The 13,938-nt window shown below is 46.2% G+C and overlaps 2 protein-coding genes across 3 annotated transcripts in view; one reads left to right on the top strand and one right to left on the bottom strand.

Annotated features, from left to right (window-relative positions):
• The window catches only part of P2rx3 (purinergic receptor P2X 3), a 38,649-nt gene extending 35,764 nt beyond the window's left edge, over positions 1-2,885 (top strand). The window contains exon 12 of the mRNA XM_052182848.1: positions 74-2,885. Within this exon, the coding sequence (XP_052038808.1) occupies positions 74-187 (114 nt within the window). The 3' untranslated portion in view covers positions 188-2,885. The remainder of the gene's footprint in view (positions 1-73) is intronic.
• A 2,525-nt stretch (positions 2,886-5,410) lies between these two features.
• Positions 5,411-11,475, bottom strand: Prg3 (proteoglycan 3, pro eosinophil major basic protein 2). 2 transcript variants are annotated; one of them, XM_052182845.1, is made up of 6 exons: positions 11,396-11,475; positions 10,860-10,992; positions 10,114-10,421; positions 7,806-7,937; positions 6,144-6,255; positions 5,411-5,590 (listed from the first exon to the last, which is right to left on the bottom strand). In XM_052182845.1, the coding sequence occupies exons 2-6, from the start codon at positions 10,918-10,920 to the stop codon at positions 5,532-5,534; spliced, it is 672 nt and encodes a 223-aa protein (XP_052038805.1). In that variant the 5' UTR covers positions 10,921-10,992; positions 11,396-11,475; the 3' UTR covers positions 5,411-5,531. The 2 variants fall into 2 exon arrangements, with proteins under 2 accessions (XP_052038805.1, XP_052038807.1); XM_052182847.1 differs by having other exon boundaries at positions 10,860-10,989; positions 11,396-11,446.
• Positions 11,476-13,938: the final 2,463 nt, after the last annotated feature.

Raw genomic sequence — 13,938 nt, 5'->3', positions numbered from 1 at the left:
TTCTGTCAAATGGGTCACATTGGAACTTCCTACCTAGTATCAGACATGACGATGCCAACCCTTCTATTTGCAGGTGACTGAGACAACACTGAAGGGTACTGCCTCAACCAACCCAGTGTTTGCCAGTGACCAGGCCACTGTGGAGAAGCAGTCTACCGACTCGGGGGCCTATTCTATTGGTCATTAGGGCCTCTTCCCAGGGTCCCATGCTCACCCTTGGGCTGAAGAACCTTTAACAGGCCACTCTATCTAAGCAGACAGAGGTGGGAGGGGAGATAAGAGAGGCTCTTATTTCTGATGTTCACCCTAAAGACCACATCCAGGTCCCTAGGCCCTCAGAGTTCAGCAGACAGGCAATGCTTCCCACTAAGACCTGAATCTTGCCTTTACCCCTTGCATGCCTCCCATCTGCTTCCCTGGGTCCCAGGACAGCAGCATCCATCCCTTTCTGAAAGATAGAGAAAACGGTAGCTAAGGCTATATCCATAGAACCTACCATGTACTACTATAGGCACTTCCATATACATTATCTCTTTGCACCCTTAAAATAATCCTGTAGGGTATCTTTGGGGGGGTTGTTTTCCTTTTTGTTTGTTTGTTTGTTTGTTTTTAAGAGAAGCAAAGGCCCAGGGAGACTGAGTCATTTGCCCCAGGCCATGTAGCTAGGAAGTGAGATTTACAGCCAGCTTTAACCCCTTTGCTTACATCCATGGTAGAAGAATGAACACGCTAGGTGTCTACTCTTCTGTGTCTGTTGCCTTTCCCTGCCTTCCCATGATGTCTGACAGTGAGCTTCCTCAAGAATGCGGGCCCTACTCTAGCCCAGAGCAATGCAATATAAACTCTCATTTCCGATGTGGCCAAGTCCAGCTTCAGAAGGAAATAGGAGGTGTGGCTGTCAATGGATTTTTCCTTGCCTCACCCCATATCTCAAGCTCAAGCTGAGGAATAGACCTTTATTCTCCCATTAGGTCCTCACAGATCCACACGTCTGGACGCCCCCTCCAGAATCTAGACAGAAGACACACACATACATGACTGACAAGAGGCAATTTCTAAACCTAGCACCATGCCCCAAGACATCAACTGTCCTAGTTTACAGCATTGTTGGAAAGCCACAGTTAGGGGCTGGGGATGTAGTTGAGTAGGTAGAGTATGTGTCTAGCATGATAGCCCTAGGGCTAACCTGCAGCACTTCATAAGCCTAACATGGTGGTACAGACTTGTAATCCTAGCACTCAGGAGGTAGACATGGAGGATCAAAAGTTCCAGTTTATCCTTGGCAACACAATAAGTTTGAACACAGCCTGGGACTCATAAAACCATTTCAAAAGACAAGTAGGGGAGGCCCAGTAAGATCCTGTACCCTGTGAGCACTCAGCCAGGTCAGCCAAGTCAGCCAAGTCAGCCAGGCCTGTTTTCACAGGATCAGTGAGAAGCTAAAGGGGCCTCATAAACCATCATGACCAGCCCTCCTGCTTACAGATCACTAACCCTGAGACCAAAAATGAAAAAAAAAAATGGCTTGCTTTGTGCCATTGTGAGGGGCCACAAGAGGACACAAGTGCATTATGAGCAGAAGACAAGTTCACGTTATCTCCATTGCCCAGTTGTCCCATCTCCTTTCTAAGTTTTTAAAGAAAACAGGAGATGTAGAGGAAACTAAATTATAGAGGGCAAAGTTCAAGGACAGATCAAGGTTTAGGAAGAAGCAGCTTGAGAGGCTCTTCTGGTTTGGCTTGGATATTTGGCTGATTGGTTATTTGGTTGGTTGGTTATTTGGTTGGTTGGTTGGTTGGTTGGCTGGTTGCTTGGTTGGTTTTGATAAAAAGACTTTCCTATGTATTCCTGGCTAGCCTCAATTTACAGATATCCTCCCTCAACTCAACTCTTCCCCAGTATTGGGATTTACAGGCAAGTGCCATCATATAGCTGGGGGCATCTCTGTTAAAAGATTATATAATTATGTATCAGAAAACTTCATGCAAATGAGTGGGCCTGAGGTATAAGTGTAATTAGTATCAGGGCCAATCTGCCTCTTAAACATGAGCACGATGCTGAGAGCTTAACAGAGATGAGCATGCATGCACACAGAGGGCTGGCCCCTCACTGGAAGGTGTGCAGAAATGTGGGAGAGGGATAGTCTAGGAGGACCGCAGGAGTGCTCACACAGCCCCAGCCCCAGTGATCCCCACCCACCAGCTTCATCAATTCTTCCTTCCCTCTGCTTGCTCACAGCCCCATCATTACAGGTGATGGGGTACTGTTTCCCTAGTACCAGCGTCAAGTCATGGGTAGTATGCAGATACCTGGCCAGGCTTCATCTCTCCAAGAGAGACATCAGCAGAGGAAAGAGCACAGCCTCCAAGGAGAAGGCTTATAGTCCCCTTGGACTGAGGCTGAGTTCACCAGGATGCACCCTAGAAGAAGATGGAGACACTGTCCTAAGAGGATTCTGTACCCCAGGCTAGGATAATTCTCCTCCAGGTGCCTAAGCCTCTTCTGGGCCTTCAATAAGTGTGTAAACTCCCTGCTGTACTCCTGTTGTCTGAACCAAGTCCACTTCTATGTGCTATATGTCAGCTAACAGTAGAAATCACAACAGCCAACTTGTGTCTGATACACTGTGGTTTACTCAGCGACATCCCTAACATGGTCACACAGGCCCTGACCACACCTGGGGAGGTTTCTGTGGTTTGTTATTAATCTTGTTTGGAAGGAAAACAAATAGACAGTTCTTGGAACTAGAGAGGAAATCTATGTTCACTCTCAAGGCTACATGGCTCAGCATACACACTGTCATTCAGAGGTGGAGAGGCTCACCTTTGGCAAGTGTGGGCTCATTCATTGTATGACAGGCATTACTTAATTTAATCATCATTTTACAAAAGAAACCGAGGCTGAATAAAAGTAAGGAATGGAAGCAGAACTGACTTGAACCCAGAGATTGTGATGCTGGAGTGTGAAACGTTGTCTTTGGGGGATATCTATTAGGGGGAAGTCAGGACATTTGTTGACTCATCCTTTTATATTGACTTATCTGCTTATGTTACCTGGGCTAAGCAAGATCTGGCTGCAGTGATGAGTAAATTCTAGGTGAAGCAGCTAGGCGGGACACAGACTCTTGCCACTGGGAGGGAAGCCAAGGGCTGGAGAATCTTGAGAATCACCTGGTGCCCAGATCTGTGTTAGGCAGAAGCAGGCACATTGCAGAGCCAGCTGACTAAAGGAATATCAACTCTGTCCTCTTGAGTCCCTAGGAAAAGAAGACAGTGGACCAGTCTGCTTCCCTTCTGTCCCCAGGTCCCCACTGCACTCTAACAGTTCCACAGCCTTCTGTGTCCCTTCTCACAACACCTGTTCTCAGCAAGTTACCAGTTAACCTCCTGGGGATAGCTTCTGGGGAATGTCTTCTCTCAAGACTATTTGCCTTTTAATCAAAAGCTAAGCAAGAGTGGAGGGTGTTAAGTAGCCATAAAGGCAGTTACATAAAGGCAGAGTAAGATACTCATAAGCAGAGTAACTCAAAATGCCAGAGATTTGAGAAGCATTTTACCTGCCCAGGTCTGCCCTAAAGAGGCTTTACACACACACACACACACACACACACACACACACACACACCTCTGCCTGTGGTTTGAGACATCAGGATGTTGGGCTACTTGATTAGAGGCCATTCGGGCAGGGAAGGAGAGAAGGAAGAAGAGGAGGGAGGGAGGGAGTGAGGGAGGGAGGGAGGGAGGGAGGGAGGGAGAGGGAGGGAGGGAGGGAGGGAGAATGCATCAGGAAACTGATGTGCCCCTGAAATGTCTTACTTCGTATCCTCTCACCCCCTGCAACAATTGCATGTCTCTTTAGAAGCATTGAATTAAGGGTCCGCATAGTGCACTCTTCAATGCAGTACCTGCGTGATACCCGACTCCTAGGCAACTCTACCGCTTGACCTGAATCTATGTCATGATTAGGAGCTGAGGCAAAGATCCCTCTACCAAGACAGCCCTGGGATCCAGCATCAGTGGAGTGCCATAGGTTCTAGGGCATGTTAATCAATTGCCAAAGACTTCCTTGTTCAAATGGCTTATGTATACTGTTTCTCCCCAACCCACTGTCTAGGACTATGCCTCATCCCTGTCTTATTGCTGCAAACCCCTTAGAGAGAGAATATGTAGATTACTGGGTTTTTGCTCCTGAAGCTACGTTGTATCTGGTATATATACAAACATAAACCTGTACATAGTCATACACCTACATGCATATGGCTAAAGACACAGATAACCATATATGTATGTACAAAGAGACTACGGCACATACAGGTGTAAATATACAGAGAAACACATCTATAGAAAATATCCATAAATATGCTGAGGTTCAAAAATGCACATACAGCACACCAGTATAAACAAATTATTCTCACACATCTATGTCAGTTTACACAGAGATATGCACATCTATGGATGCACAAAAATGCAAATGTACACATGTACAGAAATTCACCATAAGCATATAAACATGCACAGAGAGAGAGAGACAGAGAGAGAGAGAAAGAAGGAGAGAGAGAGAGAACATGTGGCTCTCTTTATATTCTTTAATACCCAGTCTCACTGAACTTTCTCTTCTGTCTACTCTAAATCCTTTTAGCAAGATCCTTCCAACCCAGTGTCCCAGCTGGCATAAAGTTATAAAGTTAAAGGTAACAGAGATATTCCCTCTTGGTCTCTCTAGGTCTGAGAAAGCAAGATGAAGGAATGCTGAGGTCCAAGAGAACAGAACCCAGGACGGCATCTATGCTCTTGCCGGTCTCTTGCCTTTGGGTTCTGAACAGAACTGGTGAGGGACAGATCTCCTCAGAATTGTGTCCTCTCTACAGAAAGGATAGGGGATACAGAAGAAGAGGCCAGCCCCCTCCCCCTCCCTCCCTCTCTCCTCCCAGGATGGGCATGAGAAAATGGGAAATGAAGTCATTGCTCGGTGCCAAGAAGCACAGCACTAGGGGAGCAGGCTTCCCTAAAGGGGAGTTTTCGCCCCAGCCTCTCAGGGTTTTCCCACACTCAATTTCAATATCGCATACCAGCTCTTGAATGAGTCTCTTCACTTCCATCTTGGAAAATCACTCACTCCCCACCTCATACTGATGCCAAGAAATGGTGGGACCAGCTCCCAACAGATGGGAATCTTCACTGCTCTCCTCTCACTGGGTAGAAAGGTGGAATCTGAGCCCAGTGAAGACAGGACAACAGAGAGCATTGCTCAACCTCCGGGTGACTCAGTGCTGCCACCACCCTGTGCCCCAAACTCTGTCACTGCTCCCCAACTGCACCAGACTGCCTAGCCCCACTTCTTTTACTTCTAGGATTTTTCCAACAACCAGGGGTTTCCACGTAAATGCAATAAAGAGGCAAGACTTAGGGGATGCTGTAGAAAGCCTGACTTTATGACAAGGAGAGATTAAGGACAGACTTGAGTCCCAAAGGGTGGGAAACGAGTGGCCAGGGCTGTGAAGGCAGGAGGCTCCAAGTGGGTCTAGCTCCATCTTAGAAGGAGCAGATGAAAGGCAGGCGACTTTTGCATCGAGCTCTTCGCCAATGGCCCCCTGCAGCAGAAAACACAGAGATATATAAACTGGCTCCACCCCTCCTTTGTCAGCTGTCCCTCTATCCCCTTCCCCGGCCATCATCAGCTTCAGAGGAGGAAACAAAGGTTGTGGCGACGACTTGCTATACCATATCTGATAGGTATGTAGCTAGGCTGAATCACAGCACTCCAGCATGCATGGTTTCTGCCAGTACACTAAAGCGCCTCACATCTGTCACAAAGGCTGTTCCCCACATCTGTAGCTGAAGATGTCTCAGCTGTCACTTATTCCTACATCCACACCTTCTATTCATATCTGTTGGTCTGTTGATCACATAAGTCATTCAAGTTTGTCCACCACGTACCAGAGGAGGTAAAGGATTCCCAGCTACCTCCACTACAAGACACTCCCTGAGAAGTCCTCATACCTCAGCCATCCCGGCAGACCAGGTTTTGAGTTCTCCATGTGGAGTGAGTAGGTTTGAAGATGTGTGTCCAGGCAGCTCAAAGGGACAGCTGCAAAAATCCTACTCTATCAATGTATCTCCTTGGCTGGAGCCTATTCCTCTCACCTTTGGTACACAGAGTCACACAGTGACCTTCCCCACACCCAGGCTGCCCTGGGGCCCAGTATCCAAAATCCCAGCGGCTCCCATCAGTCCAGCAAAACTTCTTCCAGAAAAGCTAGAAAAGAAAGAAAGTGGATCAGGGAACCAAAAAAGACAGGAAGATCCAAGCCACTGCTGACTCCCCTCACTGCCTGCCTGCCAGGAAGCTTCCCTCAGGGTTTGCAGGGGATGCAATGGAAAATAACCGTTGCTCCAGGACAGCCTATAGGGCAGGTTTCCCCAGCTGTACTGTGGGGATCTTATTGACAAGCAGGCTCAGACTCAGGAGATCAGGCATGGAGCCCATGATTCTACATCTCTAACAAGCTACAAGTTAATGCTGATGGTGCTGGCTCATTCATCCGCAATCTTGGGCCTACACCTAAGGAAGCCCCATTTTACAGCTGAAGAAAAGCTCAGAAAACTCCTCAGCTAGTAAACAACTGAGATGAGCCCTGAGTCAGTCTCTTGGAATCTGTCTCCTCACTTCAGTTTTATATGACCACATGCTCTGAAAAATCAGCTCTGAGGGCTGGGGAATCTCCAGCACCCATATTAAACATTCAGGCACGTTGGTTCACACTTGTAGTAGCAGTGTTGGAAAAGGAAAGAGAAAGGGATTCCCTGGGGGGCTCATGGTCAGCCAGTCTACCTGATCTGAGAGCACCAGGTCTTAAAAAATAAATTAAGCAGCTTCTGAGGAATGACACCAGAGATTGGCCTACAGTCTTCACATTCAGGTACACATAGAAAACACATGCACAGCCGGGTGGTGGTGGTGCACACCTTTAATCCCAGCACTTGGGAGGCAGAGGCAGGCAGATTTATGAGTTCGAGGCCAGCCTGGTCTACAGAGTGAGTTCCAGGACAGCCATGGCTAATCAGAGAAACCCTGTTTCAAAAAAAGAGGAAAAAAGAAAAGAAAAGAAAACACATGCACATACAAACACACACAAACACACAGACACCCGAACTCTAAGGAAGAGTGAGAGGGAAGTAAAAAGGAATCCTTACTGTGACATGCTCGAATTTTGATCTGAAGTATCTCTCTAAGACTGTGCTAATGTCTGTGTCCCCCCAGCTCATGGTAGAACTGGGAAGTGATAGAACTTTTAAGAGGCAGACTCTACTTGGAGAAAGTTGGGCCATTTGGGCCATACTCTTGAAGAGGATACTAGGGCCTGGCACCTTTTCATTCTTCTCTGCTTTCCTGCACCGCAGGTGAACAGTCTTCTTCCACACACTCCCACTAGGACACACCGTGTGTCAAGTCCAAACCAACACCCTCAAGTGAGAATGAAATGAAGCTTCTGAAACTATATGTCAAAATAAGTTGTTCTTCCTTATAAGTTGATTCCTTCAGGCATTTTGTCACAGAGACAGCTAAGTGATAACAATTGCCAATTTTATTGGTGTAAATTCTCCATGGCTAATTTTGAGCTACAAGCCTCAAGTTTTTGAACACGGAGTTAGTGAGAGATATGGGTAACCAATTCTCCCAAGACAATACAGGCCATCTCCAGCATCCTATTTGCCTATCATTTAAAGGACACTGTAACTACCAAGCCAACAAATGATCCTGCAACATAATCAAAACTTTCTATATTGAGTTGGGTCTTAGCTTACCCATCCCCTGAGGATGCCTCCAATCCAGATGATGGACTGGTTGATCTTCCTGGCCAAGCTCTGAATTTGGTAGTTGAAACTGTAGCTGTGGATGGAAGCAAGGTTGCCTCGGTAGCATCTCCTGCAGAGTCTCTGCAGAGAGAAGAGTTAGGGTGGAGAATTCACCTTCTTTTACCTCAAGATCCTAAATCTCCAAAAAAATCCCTACAACTACTCACAGACTCAATATAAAGGACCCACTTGCTTCCCTGAAGCCTATATTTTGCTTCTTTATCAGTGGTCAGGACATCCTTGCAGGAAATAGCAATTCTCATTATAATTATCGCCACCATGTACAGACTGTTTAGCATGATGATTCAAATACAGTGTCTCTTTTGACCTTCATCACAAAAAACCATGGTACCATACAGTGAGCCCTCTCTATGTGTGGAAAGCTTGCCCACATAACTCAACCAGCCATCCACTGGAAATATTGACTGTGTGTTTGTATGTGAAGTTGTGGGAGTAGTGTGTGTATGCGAGTGTGTAGATGCACACATGCAAACGCCAGAGTAGGACATCAGGTGGGATGTTCGCTACCATTCTTTGCCTTATTGTTTTTGAGACAGTGTCTCTCACTGAACCAGAAGCATGTTCCTTGAGATAGCCTGCTTGGCCAATGAACTCTCAGGATCTATCTGTCTCTGCTCTCAGTGCTGAGGTCACAGGCATACACTATCACAGTCAGATTTTTCCGTGGGTCCTGGAGATTTGAACTCAAGTCCTCATGCTTGCAGAACAAGCTCTCTTACCACATAGCCATCTCCCCTGAAAATGTGTCTTTTTTTTTAGTTATGTTTACTCTGAATAATATTCTTTCCTTTGACATTGGTCCCCAAATAATAAAGTATAAAACCTCTTCTCATGACATTTACACTGCAGTAGGTATTATAAATAATGTAGAGTTAGTTTAATGAGCAGAAGAGGAGTAGTGAGATAGCTCAGTGAGTAGGTAAATGAGTTTGATTCCAGATCCCACATGGACGAAGGAGAGGACAAACGCCCAAAGGAGTCTTCTGACCTACATGTATATGTCATGATGCATGCATTCCTTCACAAACATACAATAAATAAATAAGCCTAAAAATTAAAAATACACCACTTATATGAAAGCACTTTGAACATAGTCAGATATCGGTGTCCACTGTAGGAATGCTAGTGCCAAAATCCCATACAGACTAAGGGACAACTACATATCTTCATTTGGAGAAGCTTGATTTCTGGAAGATGAGCAGAGTTGCTCTGAAAACGGAAATAGTCAATGAAAGAAGACAGTATTTAATACAGGGGGTTCTTTTCTTTCCACTTTTAGAGATAAGATTAGTCTTTTAAAATTCATTTCAGTGCAGTTGTCAGATCCTGAGATTTCCTAGTTAGGATGCATATGCACACATGCGAGCACACTCCGTGCACACACGAGCGTGCACGCATGTGCGCGTGCACACACACACACACACACACACACCCTACAGTGGGCCACACAGAAGTATTGACAGAGGTGAAAAGGGGTAGGTATAACATTTTATTTACTGTGAGATTCTCATGCACACATAGAATGTGTTTCAGTTGTTCATCTCCCAACTCCCTCCTTTAGCTACTCCTGAATCACACAATCACCTTCCCAACTTCATATCCTCTTTTTAGCAAATATGTGGCCCAGAAAGACTAATTAATGCTTCCCAAACATGTATGACCATAATCAACCTACCAGTGGCCATAATCCCAAAGAAAATTGACTTTCTCCAAGTAGCCATTGGTTACCAGTAACTCTTCATCTAGAGATGAGGGCCTGTGTGCCCCTCCAATTCATGTTGGAATTTTGACTATCTTGATCTTGTGAAGGTCTTGTGCAAGCAAGCACAGTCATTGTGAATTCATGAGTGCAACACTTCTGTCATGTCCAGACACAATATTTCACTCTAATTCTGCCCCAACCTTTGGATCTTATACCTTTTCCACCTCCTTTTCCATAAAACACGAGTCTCTCTATCACCAAAGTGTTTTTATACAGAACACTCTAAAGTTGTTGTCCTTAGACCAAGAAAATCTCTATCCCAGGACTTTGTTATAAATGCCAATCCTCAGAACAACCCCCAAGCCTTCTTACTCAAAGATTGTGAAGGTGGAGCTGCAAACTCTATATCTTAAGACCGCCCCAGGCAATTCTGCAGCTTTGAGAAACACTAGTCTAAATAAATAAAGAGCAGAAGTTTTAATCCAGTCTCTTTCCTTCCCCTTGACCTTTTCACCATGTCTCCCTGTCTCTTACCTGAGCCTTATAAAATGTCTTGGGAGTCCTCACCAGCACATAGCGGCAGCTCTTGCACCCAGGAGTTCCCTGTAAATGAGCGGTGTCCTCTTCCTTGGGGCATGCCAAGTCATCTAAGGCATCTGGATATGACTCCATTGCCTCATCATCCTCAAAGATGTCTTGATGTTCAGAACCCTCAACCTCCTCTCCCTCTGTCTGAATTGTCTCTTGAGTCAGAACCAACTCTCTCCCATGTTCGCCCGAGCCATCTGCTTCCTGATGCAGGTCTTCTCTCTTGGGAGTCTCCAGATGAAGGTAAGCAGTCTCTAGGAAGAAGAGGTAACCTGCCATCACTTGAGAGGCTTTCTTTCTCCAGCACCTCGGACAGCTCCATCTGTCCACTTGAGCTTTCCTAGGTCCCAATTTGGGGCCACACAATAGGAAGGAACTCCTCCTCTAGGTTAAGTAAAGACAGATGTCTTAAACCAAACTCATAGCCTGAACTCTGGCTGACACCACAGGTATGTATATGGATAGGAAGACCTTGTATGAGGGGCTTCAACTGGCCCATCATCTAAGGTCTTTTGTTTTTGTTTGTTTCCATCTGAAGAAGCCAGTTCCGAGTCTTGAGAGATATCTAACCAGAATTGTGTGAGTGACCCAAAAAGAACACACTGTGACCCTGACTCTATGATAACAACAATGACCAAGAGAGTGAGAATAAACAAGGAAGATACACATGAGAGTTAAAGGGATAGACTCACCCAGATGGAAAGCAGAAACCATCCCCAGCAGGAGAAGGGACAGGATGAGGGGTTGTCTCATGTCTACTTGATCCTGGAGTAGAGGCAATGCCACCTTCGTCCTCACAGCTCGTCTTTGTGTCCAACACAGCTTCTGGCACATAGCATGATACTTGTTTAATTATCTGATTAAAGGGAGGGCCGAAGATCTACTGCTACCTCCTCCTCTTCCTCCTTCTCCTCTCCTCCTCCCCTCCTCCCCTCCTTCTCCTTCTCCTCCTCTTCTAAATACTAACCCCGAGCAGGAGTCTGAAACAGGCATCAGAGGTGGGCAGGATGGGCAACTGAGCTACAAAGGACTCCTTCTACGATCTTCCTGGCTGTTCCCCAGGACCACATTTTACCCAAGGTCTTGACCTGCAGGGACAGGTCAGCCCCAAGCCAGAGCTGACTCCACTTATGTAGGGAAAGAAGCAAAGACAGTAGCTATGCTGATCCTAAAAACAGGCCCTCCAGCTGTGACCCTGGCCTGTGATATGTGTGAGCACGGCACTCACCTCCCAAGGGTCTATGACTTCCACTTTCAGTGACTGTGGCTACTGCACCACAATCAGCCCTTATACTGTGTTTTTGGGGAAGTAGGAAGGGGCCAGGGTGATTGCCCCAGGCCAAGCTTGGGGACAATGGAACTGATAAAAAATTTCTTCAGTTTTTTTTTTTTCACCCCAGGCCCTGCTCTCTGCTAACATGGCAGAGCTTTGCCTTCAGGGACCTGTGGCCCTAAATGGAAGCCCATGTCCATCAGTCCACAGCAACATGTGCAACATCATGCCTATCAACCCGAGGTTATTAGCATTGGTGTTCCTAAAGTGTCCAGCCTGAAGGCTGTTCCTTATTTCAGAAGCACACTTCCAAAGTCATTCTAAGGTGTGATATGCAGATCCCAGGGAGCAGCTAGGAACCATGAAGGGAAGGAAGGAGAGGGGAGGGGAGGGGAGCCTGAGCATGCATAAGAGGTGCTTTTCAAGCAGCAGACCCCTGATTCCTACCTTCACCTACTCCCACTGAGCCTATAGGATTTCCCTGCTTCACAGATGTAAACAATAGGATTCCGAAGAGGAAAGATCACCAAGCTTGCCTGACATCCTGGCTAGTTTCTGTGTCATGGATACAGAGGACCTAGCCCACTGTTCCATCCCCGAGCTAGTGGTCCTGAGTTCTCTAAGAAAGCTGACTGAGCAAGCTATGGTGAGAAAGCCAGGAAGCAGCGCCCCTCCATGGCCCTATATCAGCTCCTGCCTCCAGGTTCCTGCCCTGTTTGAGTTCTTGCCTCAAGGGCTTTCAATGATGAACAGTTATACAGAAGTGTGGGTGAAATAAGCCATTCTACTCCAAGATGCTTTTGATCACGGTGTCCTGTCACAGCAATAGAAACCCTAAGATTCATAAGAAGTCAGGGAGCAGGGATTTCTTTTTTTTATTATTTTTATTTTTATTTTTTTATTCTATATAGTCTTTATTTACATTTCAAGTGATTTTCCCTTTCCTGGATCCCCCCTCCCCGAAAGTCCCATAAGCCCTCTTTCCTCCCCCTGTTCCCCAATCCAACCCTTCCCACTTCCCTGTTCTGGTATTCCCCTACACTGCTGCAGGGAGCAGGGATTTCTAAGTCTTAAGCATTCTCTCTCTCTCTCTCTCTCTCTCTCTCTCTCTCTCTCTCTCTCTCTCTCTCTCCCTTCCTCCACCATCCTTCCTTCCCTCCTTCCCCCTCCCCTCTTCCCTTCCTTCCCCCTTCCCCCTTCTCTCCTCTTCACAAACCAGGCCCTTTCCAGTTCTCATCTTCAGTATGCATACAGTTTCTTCTGTACTGTGGATCTGCATTGTTTCTCAACATTTTGCTTTAAAAAAAAAAAAGATTGATTTAATTATATGTAAATACACTGTAGCTCTCTTCAGACACACCAGAAGAGGGCATCAAATCCCATTACAGATGGTTGTGAGCCACTATGTGGTTGTTTGGATTTGAACTCAGGACCTCCGGAAGAGCAGTCAGTGCTCTAATAGCACTGTTTGTCCATATCTATCCAATGTCTGGTGTTCACACACACACACACACAGAGAGAGAGGGGGGGGGATCACAAGCACTTCCACAGATTTCATTTCCTAATGCTCTCTGGATCATTTAGAGACCACTGGCCTCCACTATATCACTTCTTCATTTGACCTCTAGACATATGTCCAGTGCTGGAAAAGAAGTATGAACTGGGATGGAAAAGCTCACGCTAAACCTTCCAGTCAATCTGTGGACCACCTTGCCCTCCCCTGCCCTCACTTCCTACTTCCTGCCAGCCCTCTGACACCACCAGGGTTAGGATTAGGATCAAGCAATGCAATACTAATCTCAAACCGCAAATTTAAGAAGACACTAAAACTTTCAATGTTAAATATAAGTAATATTTTAATACAAACTTTCTTAAAATCAAATCAAATACAAATATATTCACAAAGACTAATTTATTTAAACAACCAAGCTCCAGTCCATCCACTGTTGGCCAAAGAGAAAACAGTAAGTGTATAGCCCTGACTTTGCCATATCTTCCTGTCAAGTTGAGCTGTGGATTGCTGGAAGAGAGGTTGGTGCAGTTGGAGGTGTTCTGTTGGACAGCACAAACCTGTTATTTATAAACTGGCCCACGCCTCCAAAAAAGCAGGCACAGGTCACCAAGAGAGCAAGATGCCTTCCTTGTCTTCTGCTCTCACAATTGTAGGGACCTACAAGTGGAGAAGAAACTGAGAGGCCACTTCCTCGCCTGATTGCAGAGTAACGGTCTTCACTCTTATCTCTCCACCCAACAGACAGGTCTGCCCACTTAACTACCTGACACTGGGAAGATTGGTCAGTTCCAGTGCCCTCAAAACTTGGTGTACAGTTTTCAAGTTTGACCTTGCCCCAGTGAGGGGAGGAGAAACATAGATATCCTTGTCTGCTGTTCTCCTTCACCCCGGGGCCCGTAGAGCGGTGACATTTCACTGGATGGCTGGGATTGATGGGTTTCACTGGATTGCTGTTCTCGGGAGCCAACACTGCCACAAAGCCTTG

The sequence above is a fragment of the Apodemus sylvaticus genome, chromosome 5 (genome assembly GCF_947179515.1).
Source record: "Apodemus sylvaticus chromosome 5, mApoSyl1.1, whole genome shotgun sequence".
Lineage (NCBI taxonomy): Eukaryota > Metazoa > Chordata > Mammalia > Rodentia > Muridae > Apodemus > Apodemus sylvaticus.
The sequence above is the reverse complement of the archived record's forward strand: the minus strand, read 5'-3'. Positions and strand labels throughout refer to the sequence as shown.

What these genes read in the sequence shown, in the direction of transcription:
- Prg3 (XM_052182845.1), bottom strand. Translation starts at nt 10,920, where the DNA reads ATGAGACAACCCCTCATCCTGTCCCTTCTCCTGCTGGGGATGGTTTCT. An exon ending in GGTTTCTGCTTTCCATCTGG is followed by an intron (nt 10,422 to 10,859) that starts GTGAGTCTATCC and finishes TCTTCTTCCTAG; the next exon opens with AGACTGCTTACCTTCATCTG. An exon ending in GAGGCATCCTCAGGGGATGG is followed by an intron (nt 6,256 to 7,805) that starts GTAAGCTAAGAC and finishes TTTCTTTTCTAG; the next exon opens with CTTTTCTGGAAGAAGTTTTG.